The sequence below is a fragment of the Hippichthys cyanospilos genome, chromosome 4, assembly GCF_059441005.1.
Source record: "Hippichthys cyanospilos isolate Australia breed blue-spotted pipefish chromosome 4, RoL_Hcya_1.0, whole genome shotgun sequence".
Classification (NCBI taxonomy): Eukaryota; Metazoa; Chordata; class Actinopteri; order Syngnathiformes; family Syngnathidae; genus Hippichthys; species Hippichthys cyanospilos.
Genome location: NC_142372.1, coordinates 25,112,677 through 25,136,559, shown reverse-complemented (window position 1 = coordinate 25,136,559; position 23,883 = coordinate 25,112,677). Strand labels below are relative to the sequence as shown.

The following is a 23,883-nucleotide window of genomic DNA, read 5'->3' as shown; positions in this document are numbered from 1 at the left end:
TTCTTGCCATTGACAAGACGTTTCCTCATTTGGTGAAATTAAGCTGCTGTGAGCACCTATGGAGAGTAAGACAATATTAATGTCCATAAAGTCCAAAACGAGAAGACAGTTTTGATAGCTTCAGAATTTGAAGTAGGCATGAGTAGAGACGTGCTTGTGAATAATCCTAACGATTGGTTACATTTAAAATGTGACATTAACCATCATCGAGCTATTTGACAACAAGCATTTTAGACTTTCCCATTGCTAACTCAGTCCCCAGAACTGTTAAAATGACGGCACCGTTGAATTCTTCCAGGTATGGTATGGTAAAAGAATTCAAAAGTAGCCGTGCATGTCAGCACAAACTTACAAAATGTATTTGAACGTTTCACACGCGATACTAAATGTCGCCACGCAGCAGCGCTGTTCTCAGCTCCTGCGCCAGCACTGCTGTTTTCCTTGTGAGGGAGAGACAACTGCCTTCTATCTTAACACCTCTGGTGACGACGGGCTATTGTTGTCACTCGTCCAGGTGCTTCATGCCGCAGGAGCTCCCGTCAACAAAGAATGAACAGAAAATCCGGAATTGTGTTGCTGCAAGGATAGCGCAGAATTTTGTAACAAACAGACGGTATTTACGCTTTATCTTCCCTTGTGTATGAGCAAACGTTATAAACCTACTCTCGATAAGATGAAAGGATGCATTTCCATCACTGGGTTGGCATCGGATGATGTGGGTTTGTTTACCATCAGAAAGCTTGCCTTCGCTCCTAGAACCTTCGCGTCTTTTTTAAGCTATTAGGAAGCAAAACTGGCCAACTGGCATTTTACGTACGATATGTCCTACAAAAAACAATGACGCTGCTCCTGGGCCAACTGCTGATATTGCAATATCGAACAATGTGGTCAACTGTTTCAGTATTTCCAGTGCAATCTTAAAAGATCTCCCGTTTCTTCAATTTTTTTTTTTTGTCAGAAAGGATGAGTTAAAGTGTGTGCGTGCGCGCGCGTGCATGTATGTATATAATAAAAATAGTGATTGAATAATTCAGTATAGGCCAGAAATGCAGGCGCGCATGATTTTACACGAAAATTGCCGTTCAATAAAATGTCATTAGCGATTAAAATGTTTTTTTTGACGAAATCAGAGATGCCCCCAAATTGGTAGGAGTCAGCGTGATTCCAGACAGCCTCAATGAAGCGAGACTACAAACGTCATAATGATTTCTGGCTTGGTTTGTTCAATTTGTCATCTAAAATGGTGAGCAGTTGCCACCAAAAATCATTTGCATATTCCAACTTGTCCATTTCAACCCAGCTGTAACCAACATAAAAATAACTGGTGCAATAATTGGATTTTTTTTTTAAAATTATTTATTATTATTATTTTTTGGGTTAGGGTTTTTTTTTTTGTTTTTATTTTTTATTTTTTGCAAATGTGAGCTCAGATGAAAGAAAACCATAACCGGGATAAAACATGAAATATTGTGGTGACCGTGATTATATTTTTACACTGCCAATGAGACAAGGGTAGGAATGTGCATGTGAATTTTGGTGGTGATTTGGTGGAGATTTGGGGATGTTTAAGTTGTTGCTATAGCCAGCCAGTGTGTATGCTATCTCCTGCAAGCTAGCACAGCTACCCAAGGTTAGCCACACCAAGATCAATAACTTCTTGTCTATCTTCTTCTGCTGCTGCTACTTCTTGAGCAGACTAGGCACTTTTCATGCTTGACTGCCTTCTCTAAATTGAACACCCAATGGCCTTCACACAGACAAGGACAGAGAACTGCACAATGTCAATGAATTTTCCTCACAAGTATAGCCGTACAAACGTGTGTATGTGTGTGTGTGTGTGTGTGTGTGTGTGTGTGTGTTTGTGTGGACCCACCATTGCTATACTGTGTGCGGCTCGTGGTTCCATTGGAGCTTTGTTCATGCCAACTACCCGACTTGGTCACATTTTTTCTCAGTCCTACTCAGTAGAACTAATTTGCCTAGTTAATGACGGGATACACAGCGCAGGCAGTCATCATTCAGCTGAGCTGATAGTAGAGGCAGATGTGTGGTGTTAAGTGACTGTATGAGTGAGGCCATGTCCGGCGGTCTTAAAAACCCAGCACACCCACCCACACACAACCATGTTGAGGATCACAGACTTATATTCAGATGGATGCATAGGCTTAAAAAAATATGGACCACTCTACTGCCATCAATAGGGGCGACTTAATAGCCTAGCGCAGGGGTGGCCAATTCCAGACCTCGGGGGCCGGTGTCCTGCATGTTTTCCCGTTTTCTCTCTCAATCCCACCTGCTTCAAATGATTAGGATTATTTTCAAGCTCCAGCAGAGCTTGTTGATGAGCTAATGGTTTAAATCAGGTGCGTTAGAGAGAGAAAACTGGAAAACATGCAGGAAACAGGCTGGAGTTGCCCACCCCTGGCCTAGCGTGACCCACTTGGGAGACTCATTTTCGTACTTCGGTAGGAAACGTACAACATGGAGGTGGACTTGGCAGAAAAAAGTAAGTCAAGCTATCACTTTTAAACTGAAATCGAATGTGTACCAATCTATAATAAAAATGCCTTCTCCGGGTCGGGGATGACATCCTGCCCCAAGTGGAGGAGTTCAAGTATCTTGGGGGTCTTGTTCACGAGTGACGGTTGGATGGAACGGGAGATCGACAGCCAGATTGGTTCAGGGTCCACTGTGATGCGGACGCTATACCGCTCTGTCGTGGTGAAGGAAGCTGAGCCGAAAGGCAGAGCTCTATTTGCTGGTCGGTCTATGTTCCTGCCCTCACCTACCTGTATGGTCACGAGCTATGGGTAGCGAGAGAAAGAATGAGATCCCGGATATAAGATGCCTAAATGTGTTTCCTCCGGAGGGTGTCCAGACTCATCCTGGAGGAACTCACATTGAGAGGAGCCAGTTGAGGTGGGTCGGGCTTCTGCTTATGCTGGATGGTTAGGACGCCTCCCTGGTGAGGTGTTCCGGGCATGTCCCACCGGGAGGAGGCCCAAGGGACGACCCAGTAGCAGCTGAATGAAGTGCCCCGGGAAGAGGGACATTTCTTGTCATATTCAGTGTCTGAGTTGGTTTGTATTTTGTTTTAATTCTAGTTTGGTGTTGATTTATTCTTCTTTGTCTCAGCGTCTTGTTTACTTAGTTGTGTCCAACAGTGCTCGTTAACTTGTTTCTCTGGACCTACCAATCAGCTCCTTGCAACACTTTCTTTTCAGTTCTTGACAGATCATTGTTGTTGCCTGCCGCCTTGTTGTCACTGTAACCTAGTGATGCGTCATTGAGGCCTCTGGCACATATATCAACCTACTATGCTGTAAGCGGCGCCGATATATAATCCGCAGCAGCAAAAATTGAGCAAAACAACATCTTTTGCCACGGATAAGCCACACTGGACTATAAGCCGCAGGTCATAGCATCAGATATTTGTGCAAAAAGATGGTATATGAAATTTTCTTTTAATATATCCTTTTAATTGTCTACCAACTGCAACATCCTCTCATTAACAGACTGAACGTGCCTGTATGTTTAATGCCAACATTATTTTTGTCAACACGATATATATATATATATATATATATATATATATATATATATATATATATATATATATATATATATATATATATATATATATATATTATTTCCCCCCCTCGGGTCTGCCTTCCTTGTCTTTGTCCTCGTTAGTATGATTTTGTCCACCTGTTTGTGTTTGCTCGCCCTTCGTGTTTCCACCTATTAGATTTCCCTTCCTTGTGTATGTCCAGCTGTTTCGTGTTCTCCTAATTGTGTGTAGTCTATCTAAGCTCCAATGTTTCTGCAGTTTGTTATCAGGTCATTATCTATTATCATGCTGCCTTGCAGACTTTCTTGCGCTTTTTTGATGCTACTTTGGATAGTTTTGTTCCTGTTGATTTCTGCCTCAGTGTTAATCAAACATTCTTTGTTTTAGCCACATTCCTCTCAGTTTCCTCCATTTTTGGGTCTCCCTCCTTCCACACCTCCACTCGCCATGCCCCGTCATAACGAACGTAACAGAAATTGGTGGTTTGTTTGCCAAATATGAATAAAATGAAAGGGAAGAGAAGAGGGGCGTCTGCTTGACGCACCGCAAGTTTGATGATGATGCAAGCCGATCAGTTTGGGAGGATGACTAGTTATTTTACACATTTGAGTTCACCCACCAAACACAAAAGAAAATGACTGCGAAGATATCGTAATACAGCAAGAATTTAATTTAGCCTGCGGAATCGTTTTATCGTGGGTGACTCTGAATGTGTGGTGTTTTTCTTTTCTTCCTTTTCTTTATGTTCGTGGAAAGCCGGGGGTTGCTAACTGGTGTTGCCATATTTGTCCTGTTTTTCTAGATTCCACGCAATTATGCAATGAAACCAATGGCAATTTGTAGTTGCATAACTCGCTCTCTCACTTGCTTGGCATATGCTTCCAAAGTATGGTCTCTCTGTGACATGGTAATACGCGTGATGCATTCACGTAACACCAGTAAACAGTAACTCTAAATTCTCCACAATGCGTCTTTAAGGTTCTCAGTTTTTGGTTTGAAATGCCATAAAATGCCGTAAAACTCAATGTTAATAGAATAAATCACCAATGTGTCAAATGTAATCTATACCCTAAGTTTGAAAAATGAAAACGATACCATGATCTGGGCCAGCGATTAACAACGCTGTGCCCGCGGGCATCATTTAGCCCCCAAGGATGACATGATAAAATAAATATGTAGCTTACAAATGATAAAGCATGTGATTTTGTAGGACTTTTACTCACAATTATACATGATATACTTGATTTACATATTATGGCAGCTGTTTCTTAATTATTGTGAGAAATCAATAACATGATGGATGTCGTCACATAAAAAGATATACCTGTAACATTAATTTACCTCTAATAATAACATTATGACAGGTACAAATTGGACAAATTTGTCATTTCAGAAGGGTGTATCAAACTGGTAGCCCTTGCTATTACACAGAACCAAAGAAGTACCTCTCGATTTCAAAAAGGTTGGCCCTTTAATTGTCCATTTTCCCCATACTCTATCAAGAAAACATGTTAAATGCTGATGATGCCTGAATGAAATTAGGGATTCTTTTCCTACTTGACCAACCCAGAAAGTTATTTTACATTTTTGGGGAATATGTAAAGGAGTTTGACATGCACAAAATTATAAGTCTTATAATTCTAAAATATAATGTCGTCACATTAAAATAACATCCTGAATTGAGCAAACCCACAGATTAGGAAGATGATTAGTGGCATTCATGCAAAATATTATGAATATTTATGTGCAAGGGAAGAGATAACATAAATAAAATGCAAAAACACTGCATGCAAGTGTGTGCACAAACTAACAAAACAAGCTGAAGCAAATTTCAGAGAACAATGCAAGGGAATGAGATAATAGAACAATAAACAAAGCATCTGAAAAGCTTGAACAATGGACAAAGAACAAAACTGAGAGGAGAAAGTGCACTTAAAAATATTTATAAATATGACACAATAGGAATAAAATAATGAAAGATTGTTCATTACTAAAGAAATACCTGTTTTGAAGAAAAAAAAATGAAAGTAATATTTCTCAACTTGTAAAAGACAAAATGGCTTACTGTTTATAGACAAGTTTATTTGACTTTTGACCTAGCAGGACAATTAAACCCAGGCTGGTCAATTTTTTACTAACAAGTTCACTGTATTTACTTTTTGATCAAGAATAATATTAGTTTACACTTTAATTTTCAGCGATTTGTCTTGGAAAAATCAGTCATTAATTAACAACTTCCAGAACACGCCCTTTATATTAGCAATATGGTAACTCCCCTCTCTTTTTTCCCCTTTATGTGTGGGAAGGAACCAAGGGAAAAAAAAACAATTCAAAACCATTGTACATGTATCCCTAATAATGTGAAAAACTGGAGATTAATTAGTCCCAAAATTGTGGACTGCTTTGTTACTACCAAATTCATACCTATTCATTCAAAATACCACAAAAATTCACCATTCTATAGTACATTCATGAGAACATACAGTATAAGCAAGCAGGTACAATTTTGTTATGACAATTGTTTTTTTGTTTTTGTTTTTGTTTTTCCACTAAGATACGCAAAAACAAGGTCTTCCAAGAAGCTCTTGTAAGCCTGATTGTCCGCAGGTCATTAAAATTAGATTAGATTTCGATTTAAAAGCCAGTATCTTGACTTCTTTTTATACTTAAACTCTGCCACACTCTGCTGTCAAGTCAGCCACTGGAGGACTGGTGGGTCCATATCTTGATAACTCCGTCTGTGCCTCCTCAAGCCAGCAGGTATGGCCAGGAAGCTCTGGCCACCAGCACTTCCAAAAAATGCCTAAATAAAATGAATAAAAAGAAACAGGAGGCAAGGAAACACAAACATGACAAGGAAACGTCAAATACTAAAATGACACCAGCAAAAAAGTGATTGAAGACTTTAGACATCAGATCCTTTAGATCTTTTCTCAAGGTTTATTCGGAGAACCTTCCAACTATTAACTGATTATTTATGGTGTTTTATTTATCTTGTCCGTGGTAAATCAGGGAAACCAGTGAAATCTATAAGTCTTGAGATGATGTCTCATGCTCTGTCCTAAAGTGGGCCCCCACCCTTCATCGTGGAAATACTCCCAGAGTTCTGTTCTGATTTAGAGCTCTGACCACATGCAGATGGTTCTAGTGTATGCTTCAAAAGAAAGCTATAATTTTAAAACTGGTTGAAGATTGGACCATTTGAAGTTACGTCAGTGTACACTGTACTAAGTTCAGCTGTTTTTTGTTTTTTTTTTAAAGTATGACAAGTATGGTCCTGGACTTGCTAAATCTGCAAAGGCCTTGCAAAATGTCCTTGCGGTGAATTTGTGTTAGACACATTGATAAAATTGTTGGCACTGCCGTGTTCATGGAAGTAAAATCAAAATGAATGTAGCTGTTGAAAAAACACTTTCTTTCCAAGTGTCTTTTAAGTCACATCATATGGCAGAAGACAGCTGGTACAGGCTCCAGCATGCCCCAAAACCCTAGTGAGGATAAGTGGCTAAGGAAATGAATGAAAGTAAAATACACTGTAGCCATGAAAATCAAATACAGTTTATAAAGTTGTAATATAATGTATTTTTTCATCCAGAAATTTGGGTAAATGAAACACTGTTGTCATTGGTTGAAGTGATTATTTCCACCTTTGGAGTTATTATTTGAAAAGCCAATAACAGAAACGGTTTCATAAAATACACTTGAGCCTGAAAGGGGGCTCCTCCCACCTGCGGTCCCTTCTGAAGGTTTCTTTTGTTCCCCAGATGGGGTATTTGCCTTAAAATGCATTGTAATGTATTGCGTTACTCTGATTTGTAACAAGTAAAATATTACTATTTTTTGTGTAATATATTACACTACTGTGTTACAGCAAAAAGTAATGCATTACAGTAATTACACTAGTTTTGTAATTAATTACTCCCAACACTGGTCTTGGTACTCTGTTGTTGTTCTGTTGCATGGCAAGATGTCTTCAAACAGTGTCAACAGTGTTGAGCTGTTTCCTCCCTTGCTTCTGCTGAACAGTTCAACCTCAGCAAACTAGCATAGGCAGCACACCTACAAAAACACATGTTAGATCAAACAACATTACAATTAAGCTTATATTGTCTAACGAGTCACTGCATTGTAAACATAAATGTTGTAATAAATGAAATAAATATCCAGGAAATATCAAGAAAACATCTTTTGTGACCACCTGCTCTCAAACAAAGAACCCTTTACTTGTCCAGTATTCGAAGATTCTTTGTCAAGCTCAATTGGGATGACTTTGAAAGACAAATCAGTCATCACAGAAGTACTCTTTCCGCACTTTCTCAGAAACCAGACTGTCACGCTAGGCCTGTGTCCATTTGAAGCTTCAAGTAGAAAGACACCCAAAAGGCAATATGTTTTCCAGACTGTTTCACTGGTTTATTGTATTCTTTTATTATGTTCTTGGTTGTAAGTAGCTTTATGCAAAGCATGTACTAAATGTAACATAATATAATGTAAATACTAATAAATCTTCAGGGTTCAATGTACAATGTTGTACAATAAAAACGGAGTTCATAAATTAGTTTCTTAAAAAATTGAGGTACAGTGAACCCTCAGTGAACCCTGCGGTTCCACTATTGCAGATTTGCTACATCGCGGATTTTTATCCCGTTACGCGCATTCACCACTTCAATGATTTTTTTTTCTCACTACATATTGAACTTTTGCAATAGCTGCACCCGCAATGGCTTGTACTCAGCCTAAACGCCAACAAAAAATGATGACAATTGCTGAAAAGGTGATACTTCTCCAAGGGAGAAGTTATGCGGGTGTGGCCCGCCATTTGGGAGTGAATGAATCCACCATTCGCTACATTAAGGACAAGGCGAACTTGAGAAGACAGCTGCCATCACCTTTGGCAATTCAACAAAGCCACTTGTTACAGCTTGTAATAAAACAATCGTCCGTATCAAAGCTGCTTTAGCAATCTGGACGAAGAACATAGTGAAACCCTTTCTTTTGAAGTCTGGCCCAGCTGCGGTCATATTAGTAGCGGCTCGGACATTGAATTAAAGTCTAAAATCTGTACATGATCAAACAGAGTTGAGTTCACACTTGAAACACCATTGTATTATAAAAGAAATCTAGGTAAGAGAGTTCCAACGGTCTGGTGGACCGTCTACTCTTTACTGTCGAGTGTCTCTTCCTCCTGGCTGTTGACATCAGCAGCGGCGGGGTGCGCTTCACGAGTTATACGGCCCGTGCCTGCGGAGTTTTAAGCTACTCTTGCCCCAACTCCCGCCCACAGGCATGTTCGCGTCAGTCATCAAGCATACCCAAGAGCAAAGGCACACACATTTTCGAGGCACAGAGAGACACACTAATGCCGCGTTCAGACGGAGCGCGAAGAGCGTACGGTTTTGTATTGTAGTCAATGGAGTTCGCGCGACGGGCGTGATGACACGTCGAGCGATGCGATGGAGCGACGTGCGGCGTGTAATTGTGCGTGACGCGAGAAGTTAAAAAAATTGAACTTTTGTCGCGTCAGCCAATCAGCTTCGGGCACGTTCAACGTCTCAAGTAGGGGGCAGGAACGAATCATGGCAGCTGCTTTGCGATCACCGGGAGCGATCCAACACGGCCAGCTGAGCTTTCAATGCAAAGCGGAGCCAAGCAAGAGTACTCACCTGGCTTGTAGAAAGGCAGAAGGGAGTACTTGGGACAACTGGTATGTGCAGCATTTGCTTCCTTATTTTAACAGCTGTTGAACCGTAGTTACTGTGCTAACCTAACGATAGTGCAGCACTGACGGTACAGTATTTCGCACGGTATTGGCCACTTGATTGTGGCATTGAATCTTTTTTTTTTTTTTTGGCAGATGAGTATTCCCGTGAAAGCGAGGGACACGCAGTTTAAAAAAAAGAAGAATAAAGGTGCTGTCAGAGAAAGTATTGGCTCTGCCATATCCCGGAAAAGTGAACTTTCTCAGCAATGCTCCTTTCCGGATCCAGTGTAAAATGCACAGCTAGCTCACTCCCCTCCCCTCGCATCATACTGTTGCGTGAAAAGTGAACTTCATCTTGACCTCGCGACAAAACGCCTCGCGTAGAGCGTAAACGATGCACTCCATCTGAACGCAGCCTAAGGAGCAGACGTTCACCAGACCATTGGAAATCTCTTACCTAGATTTCTTTCATAGTAAAACGGTATTTCAACTATCCATTTTAATCATCTTTAATCATGTACAGATTGGACTTTAATTCAACGTCCGGGCCACTGCTAATATAACCGCAGCTGTGCAAGACTTCAAAGGAAAACGGGAACAGTTCACTACTGTACAGTGTATAAGGTTGAATAATTTAAGATTTAACTAAAAATGTGTACTGCAGTAATATTTATCTTAAACAATATGTATAGCATGAAGACTTTTCACGTTTAAAAAAAATTCAAAAAATGTTTTGTTTATTTTTTTTCATGTGAAAAATGGGGTACAGCAATAAATGAGGGTTCACTGTAAATATGAATATCTACTTTGCAAGTCCATTTACAGTGTTACTGTGCTCAGGAAAAAAAAAAGTTTGTATGGAATCCTGTTTTTGATCTTTTTTTTCTGTCTCTTACTTCTTTGCAATCTTTTCTGCAGATACTGAAATGAAGAAAGACATTGATACACTAATAGCCGCGGAAAGAGCTGACATCATTTTGAAATATGCCACGGTGAGTCTGTGCCTTAAAGCATAATATCAGCCCGTGTTTTCACTAACGTTTTTTTCATCAGTGGTAGCAGGCATTCATTCATACCTACCTGGTAACCAGAGGTGGTCACTTCGTCAGCACTGGCGGACAGTCTGTCGCAGATGGACGGCTGCTTTGCCCACGAATGACGTGAATGCTCAAAATAATAGCGAATTAAAAAATGTCGGAATTGCATTTTTCATCTATTGTTGTAATCGTCGGGATAGACATTACGTCAGATGTCCATCAGCCCACCACGTCCCTTTTTGCTTACGGAAATGCTATAATTCAACTAACTTGGATGTTTATCTGCTATATTCCTGCATCTTTATAGTACAAACTGCAGTCAGCCTGCAGTCACCAGCAATCAGTGGAGAAATATGTTCAGTTGAGTTAATAAACTGGGTTGGTTCAATTCATTGCATTCACAGCAATAACACAGCTGTCTGTACTGGATATGTATTTGTAGCTGCTCCCTTTCTTTCCCATTCTCTCCCATTCTTTCTCTGATCTGCCCTTGGCCACAAAATGCAAGATAGAAGTTTTTAAATTCCCTAATTAAAGATGCTTTTTAGTAAATTCAACTTCAGCAATATCAATGTGGAATACCTAGGGGCCTCTCATATTATTGTTGAAAATTTGTAACGCCTGCCTGGAGAGGGTTTTAACCCTTTCACTACGTTTATTTATTTATTTATTCAAACTTATGGCATATTCTACTGTACTTGTTTATAAGTCAAGGACACTTGGAAAATTAGTTAAAAAGTTTCCACTTCCATAGATTCAGTTACAGGCCCTGGGAATTTTTGTGTAATACAGTTATATAAATGTGCCAGAGAAGTAAAAATGATCACCATAGGCCTACAATACATGGTAATCACTGTAATCTGTAGTAACTGACATATACTGTATAGCACATATTATCAACATATTTCAGCAGTTCTAGATTGTTAATTGAGGAGAAATTGTGCAATGCAACCTATCTTGTTGACAGTGGGCCCAGCACTGGCTTGTTGTTTATGGAAAAGCTGCTAGTAGCCACTAGAATCTGGAAATAGGTATGTATTGAACCGCTGGGATGTCATTTCATTTTATTGCTATACCCACTGCCATTTTTTTGAAAAGTGCAGGGGGGCAATTGGTTCCAACAGAAATGAAAGAGTTAAACAATTTCCTCTTAATCAGTTAAATTAAAATCTCTTGTTTTTGTTCACTGTATCTTCGAACAACCTCTAGAATAAAAGTAGGGATATTGAGAAGCATGAAAATATGAATTTCCTCCTATTTTTGCTGTCTATAACTCTAGGATAAGAATAGCGCAAACTAGTGTAGTCGTGCGCAAGTGGATCCATTTGTGTTGCCAAAATGCATTCACAGTATATCCTAATCATCTGATAGGGGAATGAAAATGTGTATTAGTTAAAATGACAAAATGACAAACAGTATGAAAAAGTCCCTATATATATATATATATATATATATATATATATATATATATATATATATATATATATATATATATATATATATATATATATGTGTGTGTGTGTGTGTGTGTATGTATGTATGTATGTATGTATGTATGTATGTATGTTTGTATGTATGTACAGTGGGCCCCTGGTTTACGAGATTAATTCGTTCCGTGGTAGGGATCGTAACGCGAATTCGCAGTATGGCGGCAACCTATGTTAATTAGCTAATGCGTGTACAACCCCATGTAAAAACATAAACATTTTATATACACATTAAAAATTGGTATCAAAATAGTATAGTAAGTGCTACTTATATATAATATATATGCATACAATTAAATAACATCATAAATAAAAAAACATATAAAGGATTTATATTCGTTTGAGTGATGCTTGTTATAAGGCCTAATTCCCTAGTAAGGGTAGGTTAGGCAAGCTTAGCTTTCTTCGTATTTCTTGATTATCTCCAGCTTCATTTCCATATCAATCATCTTCTTACTTCTCTTTTTAACATCACTAGCACTCTTGGGACTCGTGGATAACCAATTCAAGTTTGAATTAAGCTCTAAAATGCATCATAAATACAATATTGAAAGCACTCTCACATGAGATCAAGTCTATAGACAGCCATCTTTTTGATCCCATTCGCAGGCTAGCATCTTCGTGACCCATCACGCTGACCAATAGTTAAGAGGGGACGAAAAAACTCAGTATTCCACGTCGTAACATGAAAAAAACATAAGCCAGGGACACTGAAACACGAGGGGTCCACTGTATATCATCAGGCCAGGCTTCCTTCTAGTGTAGGTTTATAGAAGCTTGCTGGAGAATGAGGTTAAATTTAGGTTTTGGAGAGGTCTGGTCTGTTTAGTCATGCAGTGCCAACAGCTATGACTCACTTTGCGCTGATTGCCGTTCAAAGAGTTCTGACTGAAATCCCAATGAGAGCGATTTATACAGTATATTGGAATGTAGGTTTCCAGTTGGAGCACAAATGGAATTAAATAGTGCCAGAAGCATGCTAAGTGTTTGTCTAAACCAGTGATTCTTAATTACATTTTGCAACCCCCCCCCCCAGGAAAGAGAAAACATTTCGCTTGCTCACTTGCTATGTCAAACATAAGTAAGATAACTATCAACAAAAATTGTTTAAGTATGTATACCTAAAACTGTATCCTATTTTTCATTGACAATTATTTATCTATTTTTTTACAGCCTTTATTTTTTAAAGGGTTGTCAGGTGTGAAACATACGGCTTGAGGGTCGGTTCTGTCCCATGACTGAGTTTAATCCGGGCGACAAAAGGATTGACTAAAGTATAAGAAAACGAGCAGGCTTTTTTTTTATGAATGAAAAACTTGACATTTTTTATTATTAGTAGTAATGTTAATGTTTTATGATTCATATTGATGTTGTGTTTTTAGAATTTTCAACAGTAATAAAAAAAATACTAATAAATTTGAAATTGTTGTTTTAAAGTTATATAAACATATACCATGATTTTATTGGTCCGGCTAAAATGAGATCTAGAGCAAAGCAGAGTCAAACTGAGTCAAACATGGATGAAACTTTTCTTTTGTTTGTTTTGTTTCAGACACAGGTAGAAAGAGGCGCTTGCCCCATTGTTGGAAGGAACACTGCCATCTTCCTTCCCGGCCAATCAAAGCAGCTTCACACATTATAAATGAGCAATCTTTTGAATTTTCTAAAACAAAAATTGACCTCCTCATGTGTAACTACCCAGCTAACTTTTCTTGATGAAGGTTTTCAAAACTTTTCATTTAAATTTAGGAATTGAAAAACTTCTATCTTGCATTTCCTGGCCAAGAGACAATCAGAGAAAGAATGCAACATTGATCTGCACCCATTGGTTACTTGCAGTGGAAACACACCCTAGAGTGCTCTTATCAGCGAGCAATTTCTTCATGTCAAACACATTTAAAAAGCAAAATAAAAAAAATTGGTTAAAACTTAATTCAAAACTACTTACTTTTAACTAGTGTGGCAGGCTGACGGACGTTTGACAGACATCAGACGTCACATCTTTCCCGACAGTTCCAACGATGGATGAAAATTGCAATTCCAACATTTTTAATTCTCTGTGTGTGTTGTTGGTTTATTTTTTTAGCATTCCTGTCATTCGTCGGTTTCTGCAAAACGGGCGTCCGTCGGCGACGGACTGACCGAATTATGTTCATCAGTGTGGATGAAGCGCCAGTCTCTGATAATAACTTTTACATATTTGTTTACATGATTGTGTCTCCAGGGCAGAAAAGGTGGGGTCGAGATTGACCCTTGGGAAGATGCTGACAACGTCTATAAAGTTATCGATCGCTATGGCTTTATGCAGTAAGTGAATTCTTGATCTCTTGGCTGACGCAATATCTTATACATTCATTGATTCATTCATTTTCCAGTGAAGATGAGCTGCCTGCACCAACTGCAAACGAAGAAAAGGTACATGTTCTGCATGTTTACAAGTTACCAACACAATATGAAGTCGACATATGCAAAATGTGCCCGGATCAAATCAATGAAATGTACACTACTATAGCAGCATCAATAGTTAGACCTGGTTCCAGCAGTTATGTCAACTTTTCTTCAAGTAAGAGGAAACAGCCATGGTTGGCCAGCTTCATGGCGCGGAACTATTTGCCAAATTCCAAACAGGCAAACTATGGCTTGTACCATCATTAGAATTAAGATGCTTTGTGCTAATGTTTACACTTGAGTGCATTTGTGCCTTCTATGAATATACAGCACATAATTTCAGTGGCCGGTAACTCTTTCAGTGCCATGGACAAAAATATTTGTAAAATACTTAGGTGATTAGAATTCTTGGCACACAACCTATGTATTTATTTTTTTTTTTTTAAATAATGGATAGATGACACTCATGGCCAGCGCACACCTTCATTTTACGCCAATCGATGAACACTGAAAAATATTTTCATTGTTTTTGTTCATATTGTGTTGAAGGGAAGGACTGTTGAGATGTTTAAGATGCTACTACAAAATATTAGTGTATTCTGTTAATGTATTAAATTATATCTTGTGCGGAAAACACATCTTTTCACAAAAAAAGCAAAGCAAAACAAAAAAGTAAAGAATGTAATCCAATCTTTCATGTGGTACCACCAATGTCTACATAGTCATACAATAAAATATTCTGTCGGTCTTGAAAGCTCCGTCGAAATGCTCGAGATCGGCTGGCACTCTTGGGGTCGCCTTTTCGGATAACGCCTGGCGCTGAAAGAGTTAACAGAGGCAGAGCGGTATCTGTGTTAAAGTGATGTGTGAAGTTTAACACCCACTCACTGCTTTGTATTCATAGATGGCGCCGATGTCCACACATATGCATTACCTGAATGTGCAATGCTGCAACAGGTGTGTAAAATCACACTTGCCAGTTTTGCATGCATAAAAGGCAAATTTGACAAAGCACCATCTTTTCACTTCCTCTGATTCAGAAATCTACATGGAGCTGTTGTAAAAGAGATGAGTCATAACAAGAAAATTCATATACCAAGTTATTTATTTCATTGTTTGTTTTTCCACAGCTAAAGCAATTGGAAGTAGAGAGAGCAGAGAAATGGTTGAAGATGGTAAAGAAGTGGGATAAATACAAAAACAGTGAGAGAGTGAGTACGAACGTATGAAAGAGGAATGATGGGGAAAAAAGTCTGTCTATTCAAAATTAAAATGGACAGGCTATCGTAGATTGATTACTTCATACTAGTGCTAAAATGCTGATTGTTAGTACATTTTTTTTATATTTTGTGTGATTTGCAGTAGACTGATTCTCATCAGCAATTCGCTAATTTCTGATCATCTTCTGATGCCTTCATGCATCTTTTAAGATTGCTTAACTTGGTTGCTGTCAACCACGTGAAAATATTAAAGGTCTAATTATGAGGTGTGTCTTACCTAACTAAAACCTTTTCTTTTTTTTTTTACATTTGTACTGTCCATGACCTGATGCTGTCAGATGATGAAACGTGTGTACAAAGGCATCCCTGTGCAGCTTAGAGGTTGTGTCTGGTCTCTGCTGTTGGATGTGGAGAACACTAAAAAGGTCAATGAGGGCCTATATGAGGTAAACACAATAACAATGTAGAACAATGTGAATGTGCAAAAGTGTGTTCAGTGAGTGTTATGCCTATTGATATTATTCTCTCAGACCCCCCCACCTCCTTCTTATTGGCAACAACAATAATACAATAATAGTGAAAGCAAAACTTTGAAAATGTTACCTTTTTAACATAAACAAATAACATCAACATAAAAGACATAAACAAACGATTATGTCCAAAATAATAATCACAATTATTTTGGTCAATATTGAAATCAAAATTATTAATCATGTTTATTCATCATGTTTGGTCAAACATGTCTATTTATTGCACTTTTTTAAACAAGCAGTATATACAAAAAAGCTTCAAGGCTTGACACTTAAAACTAATCAAAATAAAGTAAATAATATTCATGGCAAAAACTTGGCACACAGAGCAACACAGTAAACGGACTTGCTGAGTGCAAACCTTTGAAAAAAAAAGAACCCCACAACAGGCCAGTAACAACACCTAAAACAGCCTTTTTTTTTTTTTTAACTACAGAAGTACCAGAATCACTCGAAGTGAGTTTGGACTTAGCAGTGAAAATGAAATTTTTGGTTATTTCAATCTGAATTTGTTCAAATTATTTGCCAATTGGATTTTTCAAAATGGGTCTCAATTGACAGCACGGTTTATTAGGAGAGTGAGAAAAGCAGAGGCTTCTGTCATGCAAACATATGTGAAACATTGTCACCTAAAGTCTTTTAAGGTGGAAACACTGTTCACAATTCCCGGAACCTATCTTCGTTAATTTTGTCAATATGGTATGGTCCCCCAAAACTTACATTCTATAGTGGGTGTAAACGTTTGCGTGGTTCTTATGTGTGAGCACCATCACAAGCCAGAACAGGCTTTTTGGATATCAAAGAGGTGGCCAAGTCGAAAATCCTATTGACAAGAATGTAATCTATGTGTGACAGCCACCTATGCGCATGGCAATGTGCAGCGCCACACTGCTGTTGCTTGAATGCACCACAGTCACCTAAACAACATTTTTTTCAGCACTGCAACACAGCGTGACAGAGCGGTAAAGAATCAGTCACGCTCATTTCCGGAGTGTTCTCGAATTCATCCTAGCAGAAGAAATGTCAGTGCTTCATACAACCACGAATGAAGTCTGTGCTGAAGCGCGAGCCCGTACCAAAAGTACAGTCAAACAAATGAAACAAGTAATGGCAGAATGAAGCTTCTTCCAGCACTTAATATTTCTATCCAAATGGGTTGCCCAGAGGTATCATCAAGTGGTCAAGATGACCAAATAGTAAAATATACAGAATGAAATTATATTGTAATCTTAACAGACAAAACTAATGCATACACAAGTTAAGTAAGAATTAGGTTCTTAAGTTAAGTAAGAATTAAAGCATAGTATTGAGTATAAAATTATGAATTCTCTTGTGAGGATCCAACCCATGATAACATTTTATGAAGTGCTCCGACGAAGCATACATTAAAACTAGTGTTCTTAGTGTTCTTATGAAGTGACAATACTCTTACTTTTGCTTGAGATAGGATCCGAGGGTGCGCTTCATTTGGCCCTTCTCTAAATGAAACAGACAAAATTGACAAGGGAACACCATTCATCCACCCATCCATCCATCTTCTACCGCTGTATTCCGGGATTGGGTCAGGGAGCCCCAGACTTCCCTCTCCCCGGCCACTTCTTCCAGCCCCTCTGGGAGGATCCCCAGGTGTTCGCAGGCCAGCCTAGAGACATAGTCTCTCCAGCGTGTCCTGGGTCTTCTCTCTGCGGGACATGTCCAGACAACCTCACCAAGGAACCGTCCGGGAGGCATCCGAACAAGATGCGGAGGAGCAGCGGCTCGATGCTCCTGATGAGCTTCTCACCCTATCTCTAAGGAAGAGCCCGGACACCCTGTGGAGGAAACTCGTTTCAGCCACTTGTATCCGGGATGTCGTTCTTTCAGTCACAGCCCACAGCTCGTAACCATAGGTCACACATTTGGGCTGACACAAACAGTGCAAGCTGGCAGGCATCCAAGGATCGAATGATCACGATAGTAGGCGGCGTAGGCGCCAACCATACTGGTCAGAAGCAAGCTTGCAACACAAAACAACCCTGGTCGCTTCACAGGCAAATCAAAGACGAATGTCAAATTTATGGTGCAAATGCACACGCCGGACAAGGGTTAGGTTTACGCCACCAAAGGCCAAACCCGTTATTAACGCTAAGGAAGCAACAAAACAAAACAAAACAATACCAGAAATGGTATAGTAGAAATAACACAAATGAACTCACCCAACCAACACAAGCGTTGCAGCCCACTGGACAGCGGAGAGAAAAAATGGAGCCCCAACCCACACAATCACAACCAGCAACAAAAAAAATAGACCGCAAGTGCGGAACACAAACATGCAAACACGCATGCAAACCGAGCGAGAAGGTTTTGAGGGACAGACGTCTGGGGGACACTGCCTATATATGATCTCCCGGTATCATGATTGACATTTTCTTGGTATGCATTCTTGTCCTGAGCACTGCCTCTGGCGGTCTGGATGCGTGAATTTTTTTTTCTGTATTTCACGCTTCAAAATGGTGAATTTCTCAAAAATAGCATGAAAAATTAACAGATACTTCTTCATTGTCTTCAACATAGCTTCTTAAGTTTTTTCATCCTTTTCTCGCACCCCTGTAAAATTTGCTTTGTCTCTGAGTGGTCCCCTCCTATTGGCCCATACCCATTTGAACACATCCCAAGCGCCAATGCTGGCCACATGAATGAGTAACTTCAGAATCAGACATATGCTATAAACTCTGAAATTCACTGACAATCTAGTCATGAAAAATACTCATATGTTGTGATTTCATGTGATATGACTCAAATACCTGACATGAGTAGCTCACATCTTTGTCATTCCAGCTTGATTATTCAAGGACAAGTTGATCATGCCCCATAATAAATAAACACTGTGTGAATCCTCTCTAATTTTTATACAGTGTGCTTTTACTTAATCATATTGATTTCTAAGATAAATAATTGTTTAACCCTTAGGGTACATTTTGATTGAAGTCGAGCTTTATGATGAAAAACATGTGTGAAACAGATGAAAACAGATGTGTACTATCAAAGGAAAAGCATACAAAAAAACACTAGGAGGCTAAAATGTTGCATGGATTGTGAACACATGACAATTTTCAATATGCCACGCTCCCATCCCTTCTAAATGTTTGCAAACAGGAGGTCAAGAGGTACACCTATAGGTATCAAGTTTAGCTCATGTAGGGCTCATTTACTGCCATTCAAGATTGGAAATATTGACATATTGAAAACACGATATTTAATCATGTATTAATTTTTTCCGCAGCAATTCATTTAGGGGGCGCAGTAAAAAAAAGTTACGTGGACACCTCAAAAGCACACTCCCATCCCTTCTAAATGCTTGCAAACAAGAGGTCAAGAAGTACACCTATTGGTATCAAATTCAGCTCATGTTACGCTCATTTATTGCCATTCAAGATTTGAAATATTGACATATTGAAAACCCAATATTTTATCAAGCATTAATCCTTTCAGCGGAAACTCACTTAGGGGGCGCAATAAAAATTTTTGTGTCAACACCTCAAAACCACCGCGTGGTGTTAGCGGCCAACTTATGACATTTGCAAGGCTTTCAATGACTTGAACGATTGGCTTAGCCTGGACTAATAATGCAAAGGTCTCTAATTATGGCATAATAAATATTCCTATTTCAATTTCATAAATATACAGTGTAGTTACCTTTGCTATTTTCGCATTTTTACAATTTTTGTACATAACGCCTCACTAGTCCAAACACGGTATTGTGATGAATATTGTGTTTGTGGAAAATTAATTAAGCAGCAAAATCCATCAATAAATGGACAATCACGGCTCAGCTCGTGAATGCAACATGACGAAACTTAGAAAGGTGAATTGTGATTGGTCATACCCTGAGGCCTGAGCAACACTGTGACATCAATTACAGTGGTAATGAAAAATGGTGAGTAAAAATATCAAAGCAGGTGCCTTTTGATGCTTCATTAATATTCCACGAATGCAATCTTAATGAGAATGATCTGAATTTATTTCGTATGTATTGTTTTCTATCTTGTTCGTTTAAATTTACTGTTTTCACAGTACATGTTTTGTTATGACCAATTTCACCACACGCAGCAATGACTTGTAAAGTGCCAAATAAATAAAGTTGAGTTGAGAAAGCCCCGTTTAAAACAGTGGACGTATACAGTGTATGTAATGAATTTATAATGTTCTTTTTAAGGCCTGAATTAAGGCATGAATTTGTAATGGTTCAGACAATATCCATTGTCTTTAATGCAAAGCTGGGATGGAACAAATTATGAAATGATATACTATGGGGCGGGCATACACTTTATTGGTTACTTTGTGAAAGATAGTCATTTCTTTTCCATCCATCACATTTTTTGTATAGAACATTTGCAATTATAGTCCTCTCGTTAAATTTGGGTTTTCGTTTGAATATTTCAATATTTTAGCTTACTCTAATCAAAACATCTAACCTGCTTGGTTTCCCAGAAAATGAAGGAGCAAGCCAAATTGCACTCATCTGAGATCAAACAGATTGACGTTGACATCAACAGAACCTTCCGCAATCATATAATGTTCATGGATCGCTTTGGAGTCAAGTAAGTATTCAAATCACATGAAGTCGTAAAGGGAAAAACCAACCAAATAACATCTTTATAAGACAGCACATCACAATGAAAGTAAATATTATATCCTATAGGTCGTGCTTGTTTTGAATTTGAACATGACTGACTCATCCTATAAGTTACTTTTTTTAAACTTATGTGGCTCATATACAGTCCACACCTGAAAATGTCATACATCTATCTATCTATCTTGAAAGAGTCACTGGAAAAGAGGCACTCGAAAGTACCTGGAATCTGGAATGTAAATCACTCTGTAAGTCACAAGTGTTGATCTCCAGTCCGCCGGGAGCCGGCATCCTGCATGTTTTCCGGTTTTCTCTCCCCAACACACCTGATTCAAATGATTAAGATCTGCGAGAGCTCCAAAATGATCCTAATCACTTGAATCAGGTGTGTTTGAGAGAGAGGGTTCAAAATCATGCAGGATACCGGCCCCCAAGGACTGGAATTTGACACCTGTGCTGTAGTTAATCGCCTCATTCCCTTTACTGCGGGTTAGCCTAATGTCATGTTTTACTATTCAGAATGTATTACAGATGCACTGTAGATGGCATGTGTTGTGCAAAACAATCACTAGCTGCCGAGGAAGGAAAAGTGGCTTGCAAAGTTGAGGCATTTCTGATTATTCCAGACAAACGGAGCAAAAATGAGAAAGTATTTACATGAAATTTAAATCCCATCTAGCATCAGGGTTGTGGGTCATCTCCACTGACGTAATGTAAGTACCCTACTCGGCTTTACTCTACTTGACAAAAGCACAGAGAAATCTACCCAGCTCAACTCTACCCGATCCACTTTTTTCAGTTATCCATGAAAACGAAGGCTGGATTTGAACCCTCGATGTAAAGGGGGCATGAATTTGCTGATGTTCAAAGACACTGCGAGCTACAAGTTCCGTCAGACCTGGCCTTTGAAAGGATGCAGTTGAACAATTTGGACAGAGCATTTGTTGAATGCACTAAATATTACATCTAAACTGCAAGGCTTACGACAACAGTTTGACCTATCTTTGCTGTCGCATAGCAATACCGAAACGCATACAATAGTGCGTATTATATTAGGGAAATTATGGTGTTGTTGTTGATGATACTGATGTTTTTGTGTTTGAGCCAAAAAGCAGAATTTAGATACACAGGCTTCGAGGCCATGAGTGCAAACGTGCACAGAAAAATACAAGCTTTATTAACATTGAATTAATTGAATCCTTTTCTGGCGTTCTTCATGTTGTTCCTTTGAATCTGTCCTCCTATTTTGCAGACAGCAGTCGCTTTTCAACGTTCTGTCGGCATATTCAGCTTACAACACAGTAAGTGGCAGTTTTGTCTCATAACAAAAACCACCCGTGTGCTAATTGAACTCCATTCAACTTGAATTACGATAAATAAAATATATATACGGTAAATGTATTGGTACACCTTTGTCTGTAACCCAAAAATGATTTGATATGTAACCATGGTATATCACCACATAAGACTACTGAAGTTGCTTTCCTGCAAAGCATCTGTTTTACAATTTATTTAACATTTCATTATGATTAACATTTTGTTTTTTAATTTTATTTCTTAAAATGTAAGAGCTGTCAGTTTGCATGTTTTTTTAAAATATTTTAAATCAATGCCATTTCCTTTTTACAAAATATAAGCAAGCTTATTTTGATTGATTGATGTATTGATTGGTTATTTTTGGCCCTTTTTTTCTACACTAGCCGCATCCTGCCTGTTATTGATGTCGCTTTCTCCAATCACACCTGATTCAAATCATCAGCTCACCAGCAAGCTCTGTGCGAACGTGAGAACCAGCCTGGATGTTTGAATCAGGTGTGTTAAAAATGAGAGGTCAAAAACAAGCAGGATCCAGCCTTTGAGGATCCAGATCCCATTCCAGAATGGAAACTGCTTTCACATCCGATTCAAATGTTTAGGATCATTTTCAAGCTCCTGAACTAGGTGAATGAAATAAATTCAGTTCAGCTGCTTAACTGCTTTACACAAGGCCACAAAAAAGAGATACAATTGAGTCATCCTGACCTTTATGTCACCATCAGGCAAGTCATGAGTGAAAAGCTGTGGAAACTAGGTAACTGTTTTCATATTGTCCTGTGGTCTGCAGGAAGTGAGTTATTGCCAGGGCATGAGTCAGATTGTCGCACTGCTTCTCATGTACATGAATGAGGAAGATGCCTTCTGGGCTTTGTCACAGCTGCTGACCAACCAGAAACATGCCATGCATGGTGAGCATAAACATGCTTTTTTTTTTGATGATGTTCTCATAGGTGTATGTGTGTGTGTGTGTGTGTATATATATATATATATATATATATATATATATATATATATATATATATATATATATATATATATATACACACACCATGTTCGCTTCAAATTTGCATGTTCCCCCCAGGCCCGCATGGGGTCTTTCCACGGGGTACTCCAGCTTCCTCCCACACTCCAAAAAAACATGCATGGCAGGTGGACTGTACATACTTAATTGTCCTTAGGTGTGATTGGTATGTGGTTGTTTATCTCTGTGTGTCCTGCAATTGGCTGGGAACCAGTTCAAGGTGCCCCCAGCCTACTGCGCGAAGCCAGTTGGGATAGGCACCAGCAAACCTGTGACACTTGTGAAGATAAGCGGCTATAGATGGATGAATGGATATGTGGCTGCAACCACTGATGATCGATATTTTAATAGTCATTTTATTGAGCATTTTGTCCATCGATGAATCTGATTCAACATGTTTTGATTCACGGCCATTTAGAAAAAAAAAACATTTTCATACAACGCACAAACATAAGATATTTAGTCTCCTATTTATTTTGGTCTCTTAAGTTGATAAATGGCTAAAAACCCTTATTATTGTTTTTGAAAGTAAAAGCAAACATTTATTTTTTATTCAGCTCCAAGATAATCAGCTTTTCTTCATGGACTCCAGAAATCGGTCAGAATTTATTACTTAGAAGCAGAAATTCTGCAGATTTTGACTTTAAAAAAAAAATCAACAAATATATCCGAATGGTTTAGCGATTTATCAGAATGAATAAATATCATTTTCAATAGGTTAGTTGTCAAGTCGTCGTTGCACCTCTAGTTAAATGCCACTTAAAAGTTTTAATGCTGGCTCTTCTCTTTTTGCATTCTTTCAGGGTTTTTTGTTCCTGGGTTTCCAAAACTCCAGCGATTCCAGGCACATCATGATCAGATCATTTCCAAACTCATTCCGAAACTAAAAAAGCATATGGTAAGGCGTGAGAGTATTGCTTGAAGTGGAAGTCAACCCGGAAGTTTTCTTAACAGTAATATGTTCTATATGCCGTCATTTGTCTCCACACAACATTCTGG

The 23,883-nt window shown here is 38.7% G+C and overlaps 1 protein-coding gene across 2 annotated transcripts in view; it reads left to right on the top strand.

Annotated features, from left to right (window-relative positions):
- Window positions 1–437: 437 nt before the first annotated feature.
- LOC148425142 (USP6 N-terminal-like protein) overlaps window positions 438–23,883 on the top strand; it is a 33,171-nt gene continuing 9,725 nt past the window's right edge. The window contains exons 1-10 of one of the 2 annotated variants that reach the window (XM_088413853.1): window positions 438–613; window positions 10,191–10,264; window positions 14,021–14,103; window positions 14,172–14,211; window positions 15,315–15,395; window positions 15,743–15,850; window positions 20,405–20,514; window positions 21,799–21,847; window positions 22,651–22,771; window positions 23,688–23,782. In XM_088413853.1, the coding sequence (XP_088269979.1) occupies window positions 10,199–10,264; window positions 14,021–14,103; window positions 14,172–14,211; window positions 15,315–15,395; window positions 15,743–15,850; window positions 20,405–20,514; window positions 21,799–21,847; window positions 22,651–22,771; window positions 23,688–23,782 (753 nt within the window). In that variant the 5' untranslated portion in view covers window positions 438–613; window positions 10,191–10,198. Of the gene's footprint in view, window positions 614–10,190; window positions 10,265–14,020; window positions 14,104–14,171; window positions 14,212–15,088; window positions 15,142–15,314; window positions 15,396–15,742; window positions 15,851–20,404; window positions 20,515–21,798; window positions 21,848–22,650; window positions 22,772–23,687; window positions 23,783–23,883 lie in introns of those variants that run through there. The other variant, XM_088413854.1, reaches the window with a different exon arrangement.